The sequence below is a fragment of the Pipistrellus kuhlii genome, unplaced genomic scaffold (assembly GCF_014108245.1).
Source record: "Pipistrellus kuhlii isolate mPipKuh1 unplaced genomic scaffold, mPipKuh1.p scaffold_m20_p_3, whole genome shotgun sequence".
Classification (NCBI taxonomy): domain Eukaryota; kingdom Metazoa; phylum Chordata; class Mammalia; order Chiroptera; family Vespertilionidae; genus Pipistrellus; species Pipistrellus kuhlii.
Genome location: NW_023425529.1, coordinates 93,226,786 through 93,251,332, shown reverse-complemented (window position 1 = coordinate 93,251,332; position 24,547 = coordinate 93,226,786). Strand labels below are relative to the sequence as shown.

General features: G+C 42.2%; 1 protein-coding gene and 1 pseudogene across 6 annotated transcripts in view; one reads left to right on the top strand and one right to left on the bottom strand.

Annotated features, from left to right (window-relative positions):
* Positions 1 to 24,547, top strand: part of MICU2 (mitochondrial calcium uptake 2) — a 132,551-nt gene that overhangs the window by 59,157 nt on the left and 48,847 nt on the right. For 4 of the 6 annotated variants that reach the window (XM_045588532.1, XM_036457564.2, XM_036457562.2 and 1 more), the window contains exon 3: positions 16,368 to 16,400. The exons of the other annotated variants lie outside the window; for them this stretch is intronic. In XM_045588532.1, the coding sequence (XP_045444488.1) occupies positions 16,368 to 16,400 (33 nt within the window). The remainder of the gene's footprint in view (positions 1 to 16,367; positions 16,401 to 24,547) is intronic. 6 annotated transcript variants of the gene reach the window in all.
* On the bottom strand, positions 17,291 to 22,561 carry LOC118729978 (annotated as a pseudogene).

Genomic DNA, 24,547 nt, shown 5'->3' with positions numbered 1-24,547 from the left:
TGCTTGCCTGTCTTTTAATTTGCTAATTTGGTCCTTCACTTTTCCTAGTCTACTGTTGAAAGCTTCCATATTGTTTTTTATTGTAGCTATATGACTTTTACTTCTTCCTGATACTTTTTTTTAAAAATAAATTTTTATTCATATTATTACAAATGTTCCTTTTTTTTTTTCGCCCCCTCCATTGCTCTCCTTACGAGAGCAATGGAGGGGGCGAAAAAAAAGGAACAGGTTCCCACCCCACCCTCTGCCCTTTCCCCACTCACCATTGTCCTTATCCATAGGTGCACAGTTTATGTTCATTCTCTTCCCACATCCCTCTCTCCCCTTTTCCCCAAGAATCGTCAGTTCACTCCCCTTCCATACCTCTGATTCTATTATATTCAACAGTTAATATTCTTCATCAGATTTTTTTTTAATTTTCTTGGTTTTTATATTCACTTGTTGACAGTTACGTATTTGTTGTTCATAGTTTTTAACTTTATTTACTTTCTCTTCTGAAAGAACCCCCTTCAGCAATTCATATAATTCTGGTTTGGTGGTGATGAACTCCTTTAGCTTTTTTTTTATTAGTGAAGCTCTTTATCTGGCCTTCGATTCTGAGTGATAGCTTTGCTGGATAGATTATCTTTGGCTGTAGGTTCTTACTATTCATCACCTTGAATATTTCTTGCCATTCCCGTCTGGCCTGCATGGTTTCTGTTGAGAAATCAGCTGACAATCATATAGGTGCTCCTTTCTAGGTAACTACCTGCTTTGCTCTTGCTGCTTTTAATATTCTCTCTTTGTCTTTTGCTCTTGGAATTTTAATTATGATGTGTCTTGGTGTGGTCCTCTTTGGATTCCTTTTGTTTGGAGTTCAGTGCGCTTTCTGAACTTGTAAGTCTAATTCTTTCACCAGGTGGGGGAAGTTTTCTGTCACTATTTTTTTCAGTATGTTTTCGATATCTTGCTCTCTCTCATCTTCTGGGACCCCCATAATTCTGATGTTGGTTCGCATGAAGTTGTCCCAGAGGTTTCTTACATTATCTTCAACTTTCTGGATTCTCTTGCCTTCTAGCTTCTGTGGAGGAATGTCTTCTGGTTCTTTATGTTCCAAATCTTTGACTTGATTCTTACTATCTTCCCTTCTGTTTTTAGGACTCCGTATAATATTTTTTATTTCAGACAATGTGTACTTCATTCCTTGTTTATCCCTTATCATTTCTTGTTGATTTCTTATTAATTCTACTTGATCCCTTTTCATATCCTCATGAAAAACCTTATAAGCGTAGATTTGAACTCTATATCCAGTTGCTTTTTGTCCTCCATTTCTTTCGTTTGTGATCTATTTCGTTGTCGCATTTTTGCAGCTTCCCTGATGGGGCGGGTTTCAGGGTGGAGTCTACAGGCATGGCTTCCGTCAGTCCCGCCCTGTGCAGCTCCTGACTCTCAGGGTCCTTCAGTACTCGTTGCAAGCGCCTCTGAGAGAAAGGTGCCCTCGATTTTCACCTGCTACCAAACAGTCTAGTCTCTCCCCCAATGGGCCTGGAACTGGGGTTCAGTTCAGTTGGAAGTGGGATTGGAGGTGGCGTTCAGAGCAGTCTGGAGCCCCTGTCTCCTTCCCACCAGGGCAATCCCGCGGCACAGCTAACCATCCCTTCTCTGCACGCAATGTGCACGCCTCTGGGACCTCCTTTCACCGCTCCCCTGGGGTTCCGCCTTACAGCCCAGCTCGCTCTGTTTGAGCTTGGGTCCCCGGGGTCTGTCCTAGAACTGGGGTTCAGAGCAGTCGGAACTGGGGCCCAGCACAGTTGGAGCTTTTATCTCCTTCCTGCTAGGGAATGCCAGCCAGGCACTCAGCCTCCCTCCTCTCCGGCTCCGTCCTCTCCGCACGTGCAGCATGTCTCTGTACCTTAGGCTTTTACAGCTCCTCCACTCTTCCTTCTGGTTTTCTCTTTGCTTCTTGTTGTAGAATTTCCAGTCAGTCGACTTTCCTGTAGTTCTGGGTAATGTCCATTTTATACTTCAGTTGTATTTTATTGAAATTGCTGTGTGCAGCTGCGGCTAGGTGTTTACCTGTGCAGAGGATTCTCCCCTCTTCCTGATTCTTACACAGGTTGTTGATTTTTTCATCCACCTGATTTATGAAATATATGACCCTATTCTGAATTCTTTTTCTGACATATTGCATGCCTTTGTTTCATTTAGTTCCCTTTCTAGCCATTCCTCCTTTTCTATTCTTTGGGGGTTCTATTTTCTATTCTGTCTCTTCATTTCTGCTCTCACCAAAGGATCTAGGTATTGAATTTACAGGGCCTGGGGCTGCAGTGGTGGCCTTGGTAGCAATTCACACGGTAATGTATATTGGCAGATCCTTAGGATGTCACATGCGAGGACTACTCCTCACACAGTTGCAGGGCTGCTGCTCCTTGCAGTCAGTGGGCAGCTGCTCCTCAAAGTGGGATCACAAGGTGGCTTCTCCTTGTGCGATCATGGGTGGTGGCTGCTCCCCTCGTGGTCACCTGCATCAGCTACTCACATGGCTACTGTGCAGTTGCAGAGCCTGAGGCTGCTGCATTAGACTGGCTTTTTGTGCGCTTGCAGTTATGGTGCACAGGGCTAAAGCATCTAGCTACTGGGAGGGGAGCACCCTCGGGAACTCACAGGAGTCCTCAAATGGGGAGACTTGAGTCCCCGTGTCCATGGTTCGGCAGCCGAGGCTGCAGGTCCCTTGCTGGAGTGGCTATAGGATCCTGGGTGGTGTCTAAAAGCATCCTGGGTGGAGGTGAGGCTGGGCCCCCAGTCACAGAAGCTCTTCCCCTCAAGATGGCACAGCCTCTGCGGCAGAGCCATCGCTCCATGAGAGATTACAGCAGTAGCAGAGGTTACCCAGCTATCCAAGCCCAGTTCACCAGCCCCTGAATGTTTCAAGGTATTTTCTAATAGCTCTTGTGATTTCTTCTTTGATCCATTGGTTATTTAAGAGTGTGTCTTTTAATTTCTACATATTTGTGAGTTTTTCTGTTTTCATTGTTACTCATTTCTAATTTCATCCCACTGTTATCAAAAAGAAAAATACTTTATATAATTTTGAAACTAGACAACCAATGGTCCAGGTTGCTTGTCACTACTTAAGCCAATTGAGTAACAACAGGGTTGAGTCATATTTATTCCAATAATGCCAGCAGTATGGGCAAACAATAGGTCTTCCATGAAAATCTGATTATATTGGATAGGACAGAGATTACATGGGAAAGTACACAAAAGGAAAAGAATGGATATACAAAATGGGTATTACAGGCATGAGAAAATAAGCAAAAGGAATAAAAATTAGTATAATGGTTACAGATTACAGAAAGCATGTCAAACTCACGGCCCACAATGAATATTTTTGCAGCCCAGCCAATATAATAGTATGTAAGAAACATTTTAGTAAAAATGTTGTAACTTAATTTTTACAATATCCTGTTACATATACTTATTAATAACAAACTATAACATTCACTAATGACTGATTACTATAATTGTGTTGCATTCATTTCCCTTATATACTTTATGTGCAGTTCGCTCCATTTCCACTAATTCTAGCAGTGAATATTTTAGTAGCCAATTACCTCATCATTAGTCTTGTACTGACTTGTTTGATGTGTGCAACAGGAAATATTTCTTTGGTTCCTTATTGATCTCTGTGGTGGTTCTATTCATTGGTGAAAGTGAAGTAATGAGGTCTCTATTATTGTAGAACTATCTTCTTCTTTTAATTTTGTCAATTAGGCAAGATTTTTAAAAATACATAAAGAGTAAGGCTCATTTTTTTTTTCTTAACTTATATACCTGTATACATAATATCCTATGAACCAGGTGGTCACGGTTTGTTCCTGGTCAGGGCACATGCCCAGGTTGTGTGCTCAATTCAGTCCCCTGTGTGGGGCATGCAGGAGGCAGCTGATCATTGAGTCTCTCTCATCATTGGTATGTTTTGTTTTGTTTTTTAAATATATTTTATTGATTTCTTACAGAGAGAAAGGGAAAGAGATAGAGAGCCAGAAACGTTGATGAGAGAGAAACGTCGACCAGCTGCCTCCTGCACACCCCCCCCGGGGATGTGCCCGCAACCAATGTACATGCCCCTGGCCGGAATCGAATCTGGGACCCTTCAGTCCGCAGGCTGACGCTCCACCGCTGAGCCAAACCGGTTTGGGCATCATCATTGGTGTTTTTAACTCTCTCTCATCCTCTTCCTTCCTCTCTGAAATTAATAAAAATATTTTAAAATAAATATAACACCTTTAGAAAATCTATATTCATTTTAGAAACTGAAATATTACAAAATATAGAGTAGAAAATGTCAATGCTAATTCTAACACAACCATCTAGAAGTAACCAGCATAGACACACAGATTTTATAACCTAGCTTTTTTTATTGAATGCATATGAGCAGTTTTCCTTATATTTTTAATGTTTTTATGATGACACAATTCTATTTTATTTATATACTATAATTTGTCAGAACATTTAAGTTTTCTATATTTTTCATTATTGTGAATATACTTTTTCGTAAATCTTTGAATAACTGATTATTTTATAGGATATTTCTTAGAAATATTATCATAAAATATAAGTTTCTTAGACTTTTGAAGTATATTACCTCATTGCCTGATAAATGTAGTAGTAAATTGCCTGCTAGGCTATACTGGTTTCTATTTTTCCTTAATTAGAAAATTTATCACTGATTTTTTTTTTATTAAATTCTGTCTTATTTCATTTAAGGAGATATCTCTGTTTTCAATTTTTTTCTTACTACCATTACAATAATTAAAAGAAAACATACTTTGCTGTAGCTTTCTAGAATGAGAAGAAGTACCAAGCAAAATTCAGTTCAAATATAGGCTTTCAACCCATTTTCACACATTTCTTTTGAACACGTTTTTAAATATATCTTATTAAATGAAAACCATGGCACAGAACTCACCAAATTTCCTTCTACTATGTGATTTTTTTAAATAGTAGCATCTCTGAAATTTTTTAACTTAGATCATTTTGGGGGTAATACAACAAATTATATAAGCTTTGACTTTATAACTAGAGGCCCAGTGCACAAATTCATGCTCAAGTGGGGTCCCTTAGCCTGGCTGGCAATCGGGGCCATCTTTCCCAAATTTCCTTCTGACTGGGAGGAGGGACCATGGGAGGTTGACTGGCCAGGGCAGCAGGAGGTTGGCTGTAGGAGCACACTGACCACCAGCAAGCAGCTCCTGTTCAGTGAGCGTCATAGCAACCAGTCAACCGGTTATAACCGTCACTTAGGCTTTTAATATAGATATATATAAACTAGAGGCATGGTTCACGAAATTTGTACACAGTAGGGGGGTCCCTCAGCCCGGCCTGCACTCTCTCCAATCTGGGACCTCTTAGGGGATGTCAAACTGTCGGTTTAGGCCTGATCTCACAGTCGGACATCCCTCTTGCAATCCAAGACCACTGGCTCCTAACCGCTCACCTGCCTGCCTTATCGCCCCTAACCACTCTGCCTGCCAGCTTGGAGCCCCTAACCACCTTCATCTGCTGGCCTGATCACCTCAATAACTTCCATCTCCCCACTGGCCTGATCGCCCCTAAGTACCCCCCCTCACAAGCCTGATTATCCCCAACTGCCTCCCTTGCTGGCCTGATCACCCACAACTGCTCTCCCCTGCTGGCCTGATCCCACTAACTGCTCTCCCCTGCAAGCTTCATCGTCCCTAACTGCCTCTGTCTTGGCCCCACCACCATGGCTTCGTCTGGAAGGACTTTTGGAAGGTCTCTGGAAGGTCTCCTAGCCTAATTATCATATTACTCTTTTATTAGTATAGATACCATATTATCCGAATAAATTTAATAAAAATTGTATGAAAATTATGCTAACACTGGAAGTGAACCACTTATCAAATTTATTTTAATCATCACTATTGGTGTACCCTGTAGGTGTAAAATTTGGCTTCCACACTGTCAGCATTTCTTGGGGGCCAGACTTCAGAAACTTCATAGATAGTTCTGAGGTCTTTGGCCTTGTCCTGAAATTACTGGCTGCCCAAGTTATCAATTGAAGTGGTGAATTTTTCTACATTGTCTTGGTCTTTTTCTGGAGATATATATATTAGGTTTAGTAATAATTAATGTCGTTTTCTAATACTTTTTAAAATCGAATTTATTTAAACAATACTACAAAATTTAATCAACAATATAGTTGCCGTTGTTTTCTACTACTTGTGCCCAACGCTCAGGAAGCATTTTAATCCCTCTGTTGTAAAATTCTTGTGATTTTGATGCCAAAAATTCGGTCAATGCATTTTTGAGGCATTCTTCATTATTAAATTTTTTTCCAAGAAGAAAGTTTTGCAAAGAACGAAACAAATGGTAATCGGAAGGGGCAATATCAGGAGAATATGCAGGTTGAGGGAGAACTTCCCATTCCAACTGGCGCAGTTTTTCAGCAGTGATTCTTGCAGTATGCGGTCGTGCGTTATCGTGGTGAAGAATTACGCCCTTCCGATTAATCAGCGCGGGTTCTTTTTCTCTTAAAGCTTGGGCTAACCTTTCCAATTGGGCACTATACACTGCACTTGTAATGGTTTGGTTAGATGGTAAAAGTTCATAATGAAGAATTCCTTTAAAATTCCACCAAACACACAACATCACTTTTTTCGCATGCAAGTCAGGTTTTGGCGTGGGCTGCGGAGCCTCATTTTTGTCCAACCATTGAGGCCACCTTTTCAAATTAACATACAGCACCCATTCTTCATCTCCGGTAACAATTTGCTCTAAAAACGGCAAACGGTTTTGACGAGAGAGGAGCGAACTGCAAATTGTGACTCTTTGATTACGGTTGTTGTCGGTCAACTCATGAGGAACCCATTTTCCAAACTTTTGGACTTTGCCAAGTGCACGCAATTGATTGGAAATTGTTTTTTGTGAACAATTTAAAGTTGTCGCAAGCTCTTGTTGGGTAATTTGAGGATTTTGATCAAAATTGGATACACGGCCTCGACCACTCTTGTCATCTAACGAAAAATTTCCCTCGCGAAATTTCTCAAACCAACGCTGGCATTTTCTGGCGCTAACTGCATCTTGACCAAGAGCACTATAGATGTTTTTTGCAGCCTCACTTGCTTTTCTTCCTAATTGGAACTCGTAAAGCATGCAGTGCCGAATATGCTCTTCATCCGCCATCTTAGCCCTAGTTTTGCAACAAAAACCAAACCAAACACAAACTTTTTCAAGCAAAACTTGTTAATTGCACTTCACACGTTCTGTAGATACCACGTGTTTGAAGGTTATGTCAATACAAGTCAACGCCAAGCAAGATTTTAAACGAATGTTTAAAAACGACATTAATTATTACTAAACCTGATATATATAGTTCCCCATTTGACCTGTGATAATGGCCACATCTTGTTGGCTTTATAGCTTTCGTACGTTTTCTTGAAGGGGTAGGAGTTTTTAGAAAGGCTTCTTTTATCGATCTCCCTTAAAGACATCTTTTCACCCCCATGGATGTCTTTAGTACCTGGAAGGACAACAGAGTGAGTGCAGAAGGACATTGGTTTGTGGGGAAATGGCTGGGATGAAAGGAAATAAAGTCTTCATGAGAAAAAGTATGGGTTGAGGATGAAATCTGCCAGGCAAGACCAGGGAGACTTGGGGATATGCCGCTAAAGAAGAGGAGGAGAAGTTTGGGTGTGGTCCTTTCATCCTGGACTTAACAGGGCTCCTTCCTCTTTTACCTTCTTTTGGTGAATGGGGTTGGTTGTTACAAAACTGTGCTAGGAGTTTGTGGTTTCCTGATCATCTTCACCATATTAAAATTTCCCAGAGTCCTACCCCAGGCCTCTTGAACATATGCTTTTCTCTAGGACAATGAGGGGCCACACCCCCTAGGCTTTAATTAATCAGGAAGCCTCTCCTCCAGCTAAAGGTAGCTCTGGGAGAGAAATTTAGAAATCATAAAGCACCATCCTGACACCGTGGAGAAGGGTGAGGAGGCCAAGATGCTTTGGTAAGAGAAAGGGCGCATTTCTTTAGCACTTCTCAAACTTACTGACCCCAAGTTCAGTTCTGATAGGTCACATGGTAGGGAGATGATGCTTCATCCAAATGTTTCCCTAGGCCACCCATTTAGTGGTTCATTGTTCTTTCTCCTCCTTCACCATTAGCTAGTTTTCATAAGATTTACCTAAAATCTTTTCAAGGTAATGTGACTGTCTCTGTGGAGATGTGAATCATCCTGCTTCCCCACTACAGGTTGCTCTTTTGCATCTTGAAAACCATTCACTTCTTAGCTACTATCAGAGAAATTTTCCATCTCACCCCCCTTTTTCCACTGTCCATGTGGCTCTCCTAAGCTTTCTGTTTTCAAGGTGGAAATCATTGGCTTTAGGCTGTCTTTAATGAATAGAGTTGCTCAACTAGTTATCTTTAAAATCTTGGGGGTGATCATAGTAAGTATAGTATCTAGATTTGGGGTTTAGCAGTATAAGGTGAATGAGGGAGGAATTTAAATTCCCAAAGTTAGGCTTCCTGTTTGTATTGTATGTTGAAAACTGCACCTCCCCCCACCCCACATCCTCAGGGAACTTCAGTAGTCAGATCCTTGGTCTGAGGATTGCAGACTCAGATTCATAGAGGCCAGGAGGCCCAGGCCCTGTCAAAGTATGGATCAGAGGGAGGGCTAAAGGACCCTATGGAAACCATCCCAGCCCCTGCCACCAGGCTTTGGAATTGCTGGGCTTGGCACTGGATTTGACGTACACAGACTTCCTACAGAGGACTCAGGGCAGTGAGGCCTTGATCTGAGGAGTCTGGCCTTGGGTCAACAGAGGGAGGAACCCAGGACCTGTCAGGACTCGGGGAGAAACATGAGGCAGAGGGAGGAACCCTGGACCCTAGAACAGAATCATCCCACCCAAGACGGGTTGACGACAACAGGCGATTTCTGCATCTGGGTCTCAGACACTCAGGGGCTTTGGTATAGGGAGTGAGACCTCAGATACACAGAGGACCTGCCCAAGTCCTGCCAGACTCAAGGATAGGACCCTGAGGAAGCACTAAAGGGACTCTGGATGCTACAACAGAGGGGACCCCACCAAGGCTCTCCCCCAGTGTAAGCCCTGGGAGTCCCCAGGGTTGGATGATTTCAACAGACGATTTCTACATCCGGACCTCAGACTCAGGGGGCTTTGATATAGGGAACAGGACCTCAGATATGCAGAGGACCGACCCAAGTCCTGCCAGAGTCAACGTTAGGATGTAGCAACCCTGGATTACATAACAGAGGGGACCCCCACAGAAACACACCCTTGCTATCAGCTCTGGGAGTCCCCAGGGCAGGATAACCACACGCAGTATTTCCTGACTTCCACAAATTGGCCTGAGAGATGCTGGGAACATGGTACTATCATGAAAAGAGCCTCTGGTCCACAGAGGGGAGGGCCCAAGTCCTGCGGGAGTCAACCACGAAGCAGTGGGCCACCCAAGCTAACGACCTCGCCACACCCTCCTCGCCCCACCCTGCCCACCCCCTGCCTGGCATTCGGTCATGCCTTCAGTCGTTTTGGACATAATGGACTCTGGCTCTTTATATATATAGACTAGTGGCCTGGTGTATGAAATTCGTGCATGGAGGGGGGTTCCCTCAGCCAGCCTGCACCCTCTCCAATCAGGGATCCCTTGGGAGGCGGAGGGGGTGTCCAACTGCCGATTTAGGCCCAATCCCTGTGGGACATTCCTCTCACATTCCTGACTCTTAACCGTTCACCTGCCTGCCTGCCTGACTGCCCCTAACTGCCTGCCTGCCTGCCTGCCTGATAGCCCCTAACTGCCTTCATGTGCCAGCCTGATCTCACACCCAATGGCCCTCCGCTGCCAGCCTGGTCATTTCTAATTGCCTCTGCCTGCCTGATCACTCTTAACTGCCCTCCCCTGCCGACCTATTCTTGCCTCCAACTGCCCTCCCCTGCTGGCCAATTTGGTTTTGATTGGTTGGTTTCAATGCCATTTTACGTCAAAAACTCCACCTCCTAGACAGCCATTTGCTCCTCACAGTTCACCCACATTTGGCTCTGATTGGTCTTTTTCTATGCCATTCAGCATTTCTGGGCCAATTTCCAGGCCTGATCAGAGAGGCGGGGCTGCTGAGGCCCGGAAAGGAGCAGAGACGTGGCTGCTGGCAAAGCTGGGAGAGAAAGAGAGAGGAAACAGCTGCCGTGGAGGCTGCAGATCAGATCCTGCCTCTCTGGGCCTGATCCACAGCCCCTTGGTGGTTAGTGCTGGGTCACCACAGCAACCCAGCACGGACTGCAGGACTGACTTCTGGTGTTCGGTTGAGCCTTTGGTCGTTTTGGACATTATGAACCCTGGCTCTTTATATATATATTATTTTTTAAATTCTCACCTAAGAGTATTTTTTCCATTGAGAGTAGAAAGGAGGTGGGAAGGGGAGAGAGAGAAACATCAAAGTGAGAGAGACATATTGATTGGTTGCCTTCTACCCGGGATCAAACCTTCAACCCTGATATGTGCCTTTGACTATGAATCAAACCCAAAACCCTTCAGTGTGAGGGCCAAAGTTCTAATCACTAAGCAATGTCAGCCAAGGCAAGATTTGACTTCAGACTCCCTCCTACTAGCTGAATAATTCAGAAAAAGTAATTAATCTATTTTGTAACTCTCTTTCACCCATCAAGTGGAGATAAGTATAGTATCTGCCTCATAAGATCATTTTTAGGATTAGATGAGATGATTTATAGAAAGTGCTTAAGTACCTAAGCTCAGTAAGTCTTAGCTGTCTTATTGTGTTACTAATTTACTGACTTGTTCCTAACATAAAGCTTATTTAAAATTAAAATATAGCCCAGCTGGTGTGGTTCAGTGGCTGAGCATCTACCCAGGAACCAAGAGGTCACTGGTTTAATTCTGTCAGGCACATACCTGGTTGTGGGCTGGATCCCCATTAGGGTCATGGCAGGAGGCAGCCAATCAATGTGTCTATCTCTCTACCCCTCTCCCTGCCTCTCTCTCTAATTCAATGAAAGCATATTTAAAAAATTAAATTAAAACATAATTTACATACCACAAAATTTATCATTTTAAAGTGGTTTTTAACCCTGGCCAGTGCTGTTCATTGGTTAGACAATCAGCCTGCACACTGAATGGTCCACAGGTTTGATCCCTGGCCCCGGTCAGGGTGCATGTAGGGGGCAATCAATGAATGAGTTCCTCTCACATTGATGTTTCTCTCTCTCTCTCTCTCTCTCTCTCTCTCTCTCTCTCTCTCTCTCTCTCTCTCTCCCCCCCATTCCCCTCCCACTTTTTCTAAGAATTCAATAGAAAAAATATCCTATAATGAGGATCAACAAAAAAAATAAAGTGTTTTTTAGTATAAACTCACAACCATCACCACTAATTCCAGAACATATCATCGTGCCAAAAAGAAATTCTGTTCCCATTAGCACTTTCCATCTCCCCTCTTCATATCCCCTAGCAACTTCTAAACTACTTTCTGTCTCTATGGATTCACCTATTTAGATACCTCTTAGGAATGGAATCATACGATATTTTTTCTTTTATGTCTGGCTTCTTTCTCCTAACATAATGTTCTTAGGGTTCATCATATTAAAGCATGTATTATCTACATGTATTAGGGTTCATCATATTAAAATATGTATTAACTCCAAAGCAGCTACAAATAATAAAACTACAGGATACAGCATCTGTATGTGAAAATCAGTTGTATTTCTTTATATTAGCAACCTCCAATGCATCATACTAAGTGTCTCCAAGCCCCAGCCCTCCACTATGTCTTAAATACTCTAGCAAATTATCAGACCACCTACACAGAACATACAAGTCATTAGATAGTAATTACCTCAACTTCCTATCACCAAAACTACTTGCACAGCCACTCAGCCTCTCTTTCCTTCTCCCCACAAGAGAAGAAAGAGATTGACAGGGCCTCCTCCCTTTCCACCTCAGAACTGATTCGCATGCTATTCCCAGAATGCCATTAACTCCACTTTTCTGAGCTAATTCGATTAGAGACTCCTTTCTTATCCATGGAGCATCCATTCCAGGGTCCCCAGTGGATGTCTAAAGCCAGAGATAGCACCAAATCCTGTACATACTGTTTTTTCCTATACATGCATACATGTGATAAAGTTTAAACTGCTCTTGTGCTTTGGGGCCCTTTTTAAGTAAAATAAGGGTTACTTGAACACAAGCACTGTGATCATGTGACAGTCGATATGATAATTGAGGTGGCTGCTAAGTAAATAACAAGTTGGTGTATAGTATCTATAGCATGGAGACACTGGATAAAGGAATGATTCACATCTCTAGCAGGATGGAGGGGACCACTAGAGATGTGATTTCATCTCGCTACGCTGAACATCCCACAGTGTGAAATTTAGGAATTGTTTATTACTGGAACTTTCCATTTAACATTTTTGGATTATAATTGCAGAAAGGGAAACTGCAAGAGATGGGAGTGGGTGCTGTAATCCTTCAGGTGTTTACTTAAGCATCTCTTATTCTAAGAAGCTTTCCTTTTTTTTTTAATAATAAATCTTTATTGCTCAGATTATTACAATTGTTTCCCCCCCCCCCCCCCTTAGCTCCTTTCCACCCGGTTCCCGCCCCACCCTCTGCCCTTATTCCCTCCCCTCCCCCCGCCATTGTCCTCATCCATAGGTGTATGATTTTAATCCAGTCTCTTTCTGTACCCCCACACCCCTTTCCCCCTGATAATTATCAATCCACTCCCTTTCTTTGCCCCTGATTCTATTATATTCACCAATTTATTCTGTTTCTCAGATTTTTTTAAAATATATTTTTATTGATTTTTTTACAGAGAGGAAGAGAGAGGGATAAAGAGTTAGAAACATCAATGAGAGAGAATCATTGATCAGCTGCCTCTTACCCCTACTGGGGATGTGCCCACAACCACGGTACATGCCCTTGACCAGAATCGAACCCAGGACCTTTCAGTCCAAAGGCCTATGCTCTATCCACTGAGCCAAACCGGTTTTGGCTATTCCTCAGATTAATTCACTTGATCTTCTTCCTCTTCTTAAATAATACCTTTCAGCATTTCATGTAATACTGGTTTGGTGGTGATGAACTCCTTTAACTTTTTCTTATCTGTGAAGCTCTTTATCTGCCCTTCAATTCTGAATGGTAACTTTGCTGGATAGAGTAATCTTGGTTGTAGGTTCTCGCTATTCATCACTTTAAATATTTCTTGCCACTCCCTTCTGGCCTGCATAGTTTCTGTTGAGAAATCAGCTCATAGTCCTATGGGTGCTCCCTTATAGATAACTAACTGCTTTTCTCTTGCTGCTTGTAAGATCCTCTTTTGTCTTTTGCCCTTGGCATTTTAATTATGATGTGTCTTGGTGTGTTCCTCTTTATATTCCATTTGTTTGGGGTTCTTTGAGCTTCCTGTACTTGTAAGTCTATTTCTTTCACCAGGTGGGGGAAGTTTTCTAATATTATTTCTTCAAATAGGTTTTCAGTATCTTGCACTCTCTCTTCTTCTGGCATCTCCATAATTCTGATGTTGGTATGCTTAAAGTTGTCCCAGAGGCTCCTTACACTATCTTCAACTTTCTGGATTCTCTTTTCCTCTTGCTTCTCTAGAGGAGTGTCTTTTGGTTCTTTGTATTCCATCTCTTTGACCTGATTCTTGTGTTCCTCCAGTCTGCTGTTGGATCTCTGCATAGTATTTTCCAATTTAGTCAGTTTAGTTGGGTCTCATGAAATTTATCAGCCTTTTCTAGGAAATTCTTGCATAACCTTATAGCCATGGTTTTGAACTCTATATCCTCCATCTCTTTCATTTGAGATCTATTTCCTTGTCTCAGCATTTTCGCTGCTTCCCGGAGCTGGTAGGATGGCTTTGTGTGCTTGGTGTCCTATATGGCCCAGTGGGTCAGCCTCCTCAGTGCGTGTGCAGCCTTGTTGTAGTTAAGTCTTGATTGTTGTTGGTATCCCTGGGAGGAATTGATCTTCAGGCCAATTGGTGTATCAGTTGGGTCTACTCTGGGATAACTTGTATTGGAGACAGTCTTATAGGATCAGACTTGCAAAATTGCAGAAGCCTCTGTGCTCAGCTTGGATGGGGCTGAGTCTCAGGGCTGAGCTGCAGTCTTGGCTTCCCATCAGCCCTGCCCTTGTGTGCTCACCTGAGTTTCCGTCTGACCTCTGCCTTCCACAGCTTCCCTGAGTTTCCGCCTGACTGTCCCACATTCCCTGTGCAAGAGCGTGGGTGCCCCAGGGGCTTGACTGGAATTGAGTTGGGTCTCTGTAGTCTGGAGTTTCTGACTTCTTCCACTATGGAGAGGCCACGGTAACCTCTGAGGTCAGACCTCTGTGCATACTGTAGACCCTGCCCACTGCAGCTTCTTGCTCTCCCAGTCTCTGAGTCTCTGGGTGCCTTTCTCTTCAGTCCAGACTCCACCTGTATGAGCCTGGGTCCACGGGGTTTCAGCCAGGGTTGGGGTTCAGTGCAGTCGGAAAAGGTTCAGTGCAATCGGGGACTACTTTTCCCCTTCCACCAGCCAGGCATTCGGCTGCACTTCCTCTCCGTGCTCGAGGATCTCCCTACCTCAGTGCTTTGCGGCTCCCAATCCGATCCCTTGTGCACTCACCTCATTCTTTCTAGTTGTAGATTTCCCACTCCACCAGCTTTCCTCTGTTTTTAGATGGAGTCCATTCTGATTTTAGTTGTTGTTTTTTAAATTGTGCGAGGCTGCAGCTTAGGTGCTTACCTAGGCCGCCATCTTGGTTCTCTCTCAGAAGCTTTCCTTTATCTTCCCATCTCTGAGCTATTTAGTTTGAGAGCTGCTTTATATCAGTTTTCAAACTAATTAAATAATTTGTTGCTTATAATGTTTCACAGTGCATAAGGCTGCACAAAAGGCACATTTTTTTTCTTTCAAAAACAAATGTTTTTCAAGCAAAATTAAGAAGGCCAGTTTTAGGCATTTTAGGGAACACTATTTCACTTCCTTTAAAAGAAATACCAACCAGATGTTATCTCTTAGTCTCATTATTTATTCCAGCACAAATAAGCCAAGCCATATGCTTTTCTTGGAAAATAACACCATTGAACTTCTTGTCCCTTTTTTCTCCAGTTATCACTTTTGTTAGTGATATTAGTTCATATTTTTTCCCAATGCATTCATTTGTTTTGCTTTGGTTTCCATATTAGTTGTGACTGAATTCAAGCAAGTGTTGGAGGAGTCAGCTCTGTCTTATACTAATTCTAATATTGATGCCAAGCTGTTTATATTTTTATCCAATAAATATGAAATGATGACCTGGCTAGGTTGGTTCAGTGGTTGAAAATACACCTATGAACCAGGAGATCATGATTCAATTCCCTGTCAGGGCACATGTCCAGATTGTATGCCATGCAGAAGGCAGCAAATCAATGATTCTCTCTCATCATTGATGTTTCTTTCTCTCTTTCCCTCTCCCGTCTCTGAAATCAATAAAAGTATGTTTTTACAAAATCTGAGATGATGAAAATGTCTCTGTTGTCTGTTTTATTCTGTGTGTGTCAAAAATCCACTTACCTCCAATAAAAAGAAATTGAATTACTTACTATTGGTAATGTTTTTATAATTAGGATTATTAAATAACTTGACTTCGGCTATAAAGGCAAAGATTTATTTGACCTGTAACAACACTTAATATGTATTAATGTAGGCTAGCTTATTTTAATCCATTTTAAAATGACTGTTTGTCTATAACAAGATGTGTTTGTTCCAGGTTTTACTTAAGAATTCTCTGGAAACAGTAAAAAATATGTGGTGGAATCTCTAGGGTAGGTGGAGACCTTTAAAAACATTCTACTTCCTGAGCCAAAATTCCATCCTAGTGCTTGAAGACCTATATCTCTCCTGCCAAGAAAAGCCACAGTTCATTTTCCATCCTTTCACATTGTATTATACAATAAAACTTCATAGCCTCAACCTTAGATCTACCTTTTGACTGTTAAATTTTCCCCCTTTCTGTTATTTCCATGCATGAGTACATGAATGTATATGAAATAGCTATTAAAGTAATAAGACTGAATTTTTTGTGCATGTGTAACTAGAATTAGCCAAAGAAAGAAAAGCCCAAAAAATTTTTAAAAAAATAAAAAGTAAAAACCCCGACAGGAAAAAAAAGGAAAAACCTGAAGGAAAATTTTGATTATTTACAGATGGGTTTTATCCTTACATAGGAAAATGTTACCAACAATATTTAGGTCTGTTGACTATGTCCTGTGCTGTGACTGCTTCTACTAGTATGTAGTAATCTGACCATGGGCCTCTGATTTGTTGCTCTGATCTCTTTTCCCGGTACAGCCCAGGAACAGGGGATAGACTGGGCACGCCTGGGTGAGATAACCACATGCTTGATAAATCCTACCAGCCCTTCTCTTACTCAGGATAAAGTTTAACTTAGAGGAGAATAGAGGTAAAAAAAGAATAGGTGTTTATGCCTGTTAGCTCTGCCTTATCTTTTTTTTTTTTTTAATTTAATTTAAAAGTGAAGTTTAGCCAAAACTGGTTTGGTTCAGTGGATAGAGCATCAGCCTATTGACTGAAAGGTCCCAGGTTCAATTCCGGTCAAGGGCATGTACCTTGGTTGCGGGCACATCCCCACTAGGGGGTTTGCAAGAGGCAGCTGATCGATGTTTCTCTCTCATCGATGTTTCTAACTCTCTATCCCTCTCTCTTCCTCTCTGTAAAAAAAAATCAATAAAATGTATATGTTTTTTAAAATAAAAAAATAAAAGTGAAGTTTATATAAGCTAGTGGCCCCAAACTTTTTTGTTGTTGTTGTTGATGCAGTTTATGTAAATTTTAATTTTTACATGATTTCAAATTTGCAGGAAGTTGCAAAAGTAGTATAAAAAATCCCTATAAACCTTTACCCAAATTAGCACTTATTAATATTTTGCCCCATTTGCTTTATTATCCATGTAATTTATGAACATGATCGTGTATAATGAAGTAATTTATAACCTCTTATAATTAATCAATATAGGTAAGTAAAATGATTTAAACCCAAACTAAAAAGAATATCACTGTTTTGCCAGTCAACAGTCTAAATCTTAACTCCTTGGACTGAGCCAAAACTGAAGCTCTCTGGTTATGTTCCTGTGGTTCCCCAAGAGGCCTACCTGTATAGAGACCCTTTTCTGGGTAGGGCGAGACAGCTGGCTTATAACTGGTCCATGTTGTAAAGCTAGAAGGGGAAGACCTAAAAACACTGTCCAGGCACAGCCTCACTGGAGGACTTACTTCGTAAACAGCTTCCCTAAAAAAAGTTGTATGCACTCCTGACGGATCATAAGTCATATGTGTGGCAGCAGACAGACCCATTTCCAGCTTCTTCACTTGTCTTTGGTCACTTGCAGCTCCAACCTGTGCCTTAGGAATGTTTTTGAAAGTACAAGCTGGATTCCCTCAGTAAATATCAGTCAAGAAAGTCACATGAAAATATTGCTCCAATTAACTCTTGCTGTGGGCCTCCAGGGGTAAAATAATATAGTCCGTGTCTTTTCCATCATGAGGAAACCATTGTCACTGAAATCTCCCTGGGACACTACATCTAACCAAAGAGTTCGACAGCCGAGGTTTCCAAATCAAACACAAATGTGTCCTTTTGCTGAGAGATGATGGCAGTGATAGAGCCCCACAGCCTCTTTTGGTGAGGACAGGAAGTAATAGTTGATTGGCTCAAGAGTTTGCTGTTGGTTAACAGGAAAAGGAAACCATACGGCTTTGCCGTTTACGATGCCCATGTCTCTGCAGCAGTTTAGACACTGGCTCCTGAAAGAGGACAGCCTTCCCTGCTCTCATCACAAAATGGCAGTTCCTGTGAGAGCACAAAGGCTCCAGGGAACTCTGCCTGTGGACTCTTCACAGAGTGTCACATTACAGTTTGAGTGAAGATCTGACACTCCATAGATGAAAAACACTCCTTTATCTTCAAAACCCACAGTCAACAGTGGAGTGAAGAAATGCCAAGCAAAGTAATAAGCATTTTCCACTTTCCTCCGTACTCTAGAGAGGCCCAGGAAGGAGCCTGCCAGATGTCAATCAGCTGCCAATAGAGTGCCCCCAAGATGTGCCCTTTTCTGTTCACTATCTTGCTGCAACTGCAGTGGTAGAATTCAGTTTCTATTTTGACACACTGCCTACATCGTGTAAGTAAGGTAGATGGTATCTTTGAATTTGAGTAATGGATCTGTGCTTTTCAGGAATTTGAAATGAAGTTCAGCCTGAAGAAGCATTTCATGGTTACTGGTTTCATGATGTTGTCAATGACTTGAAAATCTGTTGTTCTAAGACCAGTCCTCTTTAGATAAAACCTTTTCTAATGTACTGAAGGAAGGCCCAGGACTAATATCCATATTCAGATGCAATTTGAGCTTTTGGGGAAATATTCCAATCCCAGCAATCACTGCTATAGTCATAAAAATTTATATTACCAAAATGCTTGTTGTATGGGTTGGCAGAGAGCCAGCCTTCTGCAATGGATTCAACTTCATTTGTAGGACTGGATGTGATAAAAGGACAAGTCTAGGCCTGCCAAGACTTGTCTGCCAAGACAACCTCTTGGATGTTTTCAAAATAGTTTCACATAATCTTTCATGTAGGTAAGCAGGTATGTGAAGTCTGTACTATACCAATTCATCATCAGCACTGCTTTATTTTCATTATTTCCCTTCCATATGATGATGGAGGGATGAGATTTCAGTCTCCTGATCTGGTAAGCAATTTCTGTTCTCATTGAAATTTATGAAGTCCCTATCAGTATGATAAAGGGCCCAGACAAACAAAATCCTGCCCTACCATTATTCCTAGTTCATCAAAGAGAAAATAGAATTCATTTTCTATTCCCGAGGAGCATTCAAGTTAGCATCCATAGCAGATTGCAAAAGGAGTGATACCAAGTCAGAGGTTACTCGATCCTGGAAAAAATCTGCTGTGATCCAGTTTGATTCTTTCAGAAATAGGGGAAATTCATTAATTTTTTAGTAAAAATTCAGACTGGGAGACCTTTCTAGGGGCTCTTGTAATAGGTCCATTGTCCTAGAATAAACCTTAGCTGATTTTTAAATTTTAAAGTCCCATTCAGTTTAGAAAGAATTGTCAAGTTGTACCCAGTCTGGTTTCCATGTCCATGAGGCTACCAAGTTTCTACAGTAATTTTCTTGTTAATTTTCACAAAGAGCTTAACAATCCTTTCTTCATGCTTAAGTTCAATGCTGTATGTCTGCTGTGTTTGCAATTTAGGGATTTCTATGATCACTTGACCAGGGACTGGCTTTGAGCTGACAACATCAAAAGAAGACTCTCTTTTGAGATTCTACTGCTGGGCATGGTTGTCATTTATAGGGGAAAATGTGAAGTAGTTCAGATGACAAATATAGGCTTCAACTCTGCATCTTTCCTGATGCCCTGGGTCAGAAAGGAAGGCCCCAGTCCCAACTAAAGGTACACTGCTCCTTTCAAATAAAATTGGCATGGCATTCTCCCTTCTGTACACTGGGGGAGGGCTAGTCTGGGGGTACTTCATAGCTAGTGTGAGCTCTGCTCTGTTTTGCTCTGCTCTACTGGGCCACATACAACACTGGTGACTGGAAACACAGCTCAAGGGAGGTTAGGGCTTTCACTACATGCATAACATCAAAGCTATATCTTAACATGTTTGTTTTCCCAATAACATTTTTTAAAATTTAATAAATCTTTATTGTTCAGATTATTACAATAGTTTCTCCTTTTTTCTCCCATAGCTACCCTCCACCCAGTTCCTACTCCATCCTCTGCCCTTACCTCTCCCTCACTATCCTCATCCATATCCATAGGTGTACAATTTTTGTTCAGACTCTTCCCGCACCCCCCACACTCCTTTCCCCCTGAGAATTTTCAGTCCACTCCCTTTCCTTGCCCCTGATTCTATTATATTCACCAGTTTATTCTGTTCATCAGATTTTTAATTCATTTGATTTTGGGGTTCACTTATTGATAGATATGTATTTGTTGTTCATAATTTTATCTTTACCTCCTTCTTCTTTTTCTTCTTCTTCTATTTCTTTCTTCTTTCTTCTTTCTTCTTCTTCATGAATACCTTTCAGCATTACTGGTTTGGTGGTGATGAACTCCTTTAGCTTTTTCTTATTTGTGAAGCTCTTTATCTGACCTTCAATTGTGAATGATAACTTTGCTGGGTAGAGTAATCTTGGTTGTAGGTTTTTGCTATTCACCACTTTGAATATTTCTTGCCACTCCCTTCTGGCCTGCATAGTTTCTGTTGAGAAATCTGCTGACAATAGTATGAGTGCTCCCTTGTAGGTAATTAACTGTTTTTCTCCTGCTGCTGTTAATATTCTCTGTTTGCCTTTTGCTCTTGGCATTTTAATTATGATGTGTCTTGGTGTGGTCCTCTTTGAATTCCTTTTGTTTTGGGTTGTGTACACTTCCTGGACTTGTAAGTCTAGTTCTTTCACCAGGTGGTGAAAGTTTTCAGTCATTATTTCTTCAAATAGGATTTTAGTATCTTGCTCTCTCTCTTCTTTTGGCACCCCCATAATTCTGATGTTGGTACGCTTAAAGTTGTCCTAGAGGTTTCTTACACTATCTTCAAATTTTTGGATCATTTTTTCTTTTTTCTTTTCCGGTTGAGTGTTTTTTGCTTTTTTGTATTTCAAATCTTTGACTTCACTCTAGTGAGCCTCTAGTCTGCTATTGGGTCTCTGTATAATATTTTTTATTTCAGTCAGTGTACATTTAATTTCTAGTTGGTCCTTTTTCATATCCTCAAGGGTTTGGCTAAATTTATTGGCCTTTTCTAGGAAATTCTTGAAAAACCTTATAATATGGTTTTGAATTCTATATCCAGTTGTTTATTTTCCTCCATTTCTTTAGTTTGTGATCCGTTTCTTTGTCTCCGCATTTTCGCTGCTTCCCTGAGTTGGTAGGGTAGCTTTGTGTGCTAGGTTTTCTATATGGCCCAGTGGGTCAGCCTCCCCAGTCACCTGAGATTGACACTATTGCTGTACCCCTTTGTGGTCTGTGTGTACAGTCTTGTTGTAGTTAAGTCTTCATTGTTGTTGGTATCATTAGGAGGAATTGACTTCCAGGCCAACTGGCTATGTATATCAGCTGTGTCTACGCTGGGAGACCTAGCCTTAAAGCAGTGTTTCCCAACCTTCTCTCATGATGAGAATCACCTGGTGGAGTTGTTAAAACACAGATTCCTGAATCCCAACTAAGAAGTGCTAAACTAGAATTTTTGGGAACATATAGGTAAAATTGTATACCTAACTAGTGCTCTAAGACAGATTTTATATACAGAGCACTAAGTTAGGTATGCAATTTTACCTATATGTTCTCAAAAATTCTAGTTTAGCACTTCTTAGTTGGGATTCAGGAATCTGTGTTTTAACAACTCCGAAGGTTGGGAAACACTGCCTTAAAGAACCAGACTTGCAAAATTGCAAAAGCCTCTGTGCTCAGCTTGGATGGGGCAGAGTCTCAGAACTAAGCAGACAATCTTGGCTTCCCGTCAGCTCTGCCCTTGGGCGCACACCTCTAGACTTCTGCCTTCTGCGCTCCCCTGAGTTTCCGCCTGACAGTCCAGATTCCCTCAGGCTCACCCAGAACTGGGGTTCAGTGCAGTCAAAACTGGGCTTCAATGCAGTTAGGAGCTTCCTACTGCCTCCTGCTAGGAAGAGCTAGAAATAACCTTAGCAGTCAGTCTTATCTGCGTGCACTCGAGTGTGCGCCACCAGATCCCTGCCTACCGCAGTTTCCCCGAGTCTCTGTGTGCCTTTCTCGCTACCTGACAGTGCAGACTCCCCCTATATGAGCCTGGGTCCATGGTGTTTCACCCAGAAGTGGGGTTCAGTGCAGTTGGGGACTTCCTTTCCTCTCCCACCAGAAAACACCAGCCAAGCACTCAGCCGCCCTTCCTCTAGGAGCGTGCGTCTCCGTACCTCAGTCCTTTGCAGTTCTAATTCTCCATGTGCTTTCCCCTTCTAATTGTAGAATTTCCACTCAGCCAGCTTTCCTGTGGTTCTGGGTAATGTCCATTCTGTCTTTTAGTTGTAGTTTTGAAATTGTTGTGGAAAGCAGTTTAGGTGTTTATCTATGCCGCTATCTTGGTTTTTCCCCAATAACACTATTGAGCAGGACCTTTGTAACTGTATCAACACCCTCAAAAATCAAGTTTACTTTTTGCCATTTGCTAGTGTCAAAGGGGATCTGAAATTTCTTGCTATATATCCAGTTATCCAAGGAGTTCCATTTTGTTAAGGTCATTAAATTTGTAGCAAGGATCCTGTAAGGGAATGCAGGCACAGGCTCACTGGGGCGGTCACACACGATACCTGTTTGAGGTTGTGCTGGAACAAGGGAGTGTGCACACAGCCAGGGACCTCCCTAGGCAGTTCCAATGAGCCTTCCCCATTGTAGATCCTCCAACTTCCCTGCAAGCTAGGGTCCGCACTGCACAGCACAAGCAGCAAGAGTAGGCAGAGGCACATGCTGAAATCCAGAGGAAGGTGTCGGTGCGAGTACTGCAGGAGACCACAGAAGCCTCAGTGAGCTCTTGTGGCCCCAAACTTTTTATCAACAGAGATACATTTCTTTATCATTTTCTAATTATTTCACTTGAAAAAATTATTTTTCATAAGAGAAGCTTATTAAGTACATGGTTTCTCCATTTTTATAGAAGTACCAAGCAGAATTTGTAGTTAACATGAAATAACCAGTGTTATCATTTATAATCAAAAGCAAAAGATACATTATATATATATATATATATATATATATATATATATATATATATCACTGCCTCTGTAATGATATCATGCTTAAATGTTCCATTTTGTGAAGCGTTCTGAAGTATTGAAACTTGTCCACAGGTTCCCACTTTAATGGAGCTCATGGTGTCCAACTCCTGTTTTTGAAAAACCTGTGTGAGAAAGGAAAATCTGCAGTGCACATATTATAACCTAATTCCTCTTGCCTTTCTCTGGCCCTGTTTTCTTTGTAAAATGGAATAATAGTTTATTAACCATTAACAGGCAAGGATATGAATAAGAAGACATTCTGGAATATTTTCTAATTTTTATTAAATTATTTCTTCAATAGATATTTAAATGCTAAGCCCCAAACTGCATAAAGGAAAGACAAATACAGGATATCTGTTTCAATAGGACTTTACAGTTTAGTTCTTAGCTGTGATATGGGTAATATGTTAGTTATTCAATTAGCTCTTGCCTTTACTGTAGTACTAGAGGCCTGGTGCATGAAATTTGTAGGGGGTGGGGGGTGGGAGGTCCCTCAGTCCAGCCTGCATCCTCTCCAATCTGGGACTCCTCAAGGGATATCCGACTACCCTCTCACAATCCAGGACTGCTGGTTCCCAACTGCTTGCCTGCCTCTGCCTGATTGTCCCTAACCACTCCCCTGCGAGCCTGATTGATGCCTAACTGCTCCCCTGCCAGCCTGTTTACCCCTAACTGCCCTCCCCTGCAGGTCTGGTCACTCCTAACTGCCCTCTCCTTCAGGCCTGGTCTCCCCCAACTGCTCTCCCCTCCAGGCCTGGGTCCCTCCCAACTAATCTTCGTACAGGCCTAGTCGCCCCCAACTTTCCTAATCTGCCAGCTTAGTCACCCCTAACTGCCCTCCCATGCAGGCTTGATCACCCCCAACTGCCCTCTCTTGCAGGCCTGGTCCTTCCCCTGCTGGCCATCTTGTGGTAGCCATCTTGTGTGGCCATTTTGTGTCCACATAGGGGCAGGATCTTTGACCACATGGGGGCAGCTATCTTGTGTGTTGGAGTGATGGTCAATTTGCATACTACTTTTATTAGATAAGATAGAAGCCTGGTGTACAGGTGGGAGCTGGCTGGTTTGCCCTGAGGTGTCCCAAGGGTGGGGGTTCCCTTGGGGCATAGGGCAACCTGGGCTAGGGACCTGGTGGTGGTTTGCAGGCTGGCCACACCCCCTGGCAACCCAAGCAGAGGCCCTGGTATCTGGGGTTTATTTGCCTTCTAAGGATGAAACTTTGTAGCCTGGAGCATAGTCAAGCCTTCTGCTTGATCCTTGGCAGCAGCCATTTCTGTTGGGATTTATGTATGTTCTATTATTGAAACATTGTAGCCTAAGCAGAGGCCTGGGCCAGCTAGGCTGTGAGGAAAGCTTGGCTTCCCTCATCGCAGGGGGCAACCCTAGCCTTCTGCTCTGTGGCTGCCGCCATTTCTGTTTGGGTTTATGTATCTTCTATCATTGAACCTTTGTAGCCTTGAGTGGAGGCTTAGTCTGGCAAGGGCAGGCAGAAAGCTTGGCTTCCTCCATCACCGGGGAAACCCAAGCCTCCCTCCTGCTCTCTGTGGCCGTAGCCATCTTGGTTGGGTTTATTTGCATATTTGCTCCTGATTGGATTGTGGGCATGGATTGTGGGTATGGCTTGCAGGTATAGTGTGGGTAATGGTTAATTTGCATATTATTATTTTATTAGATAGG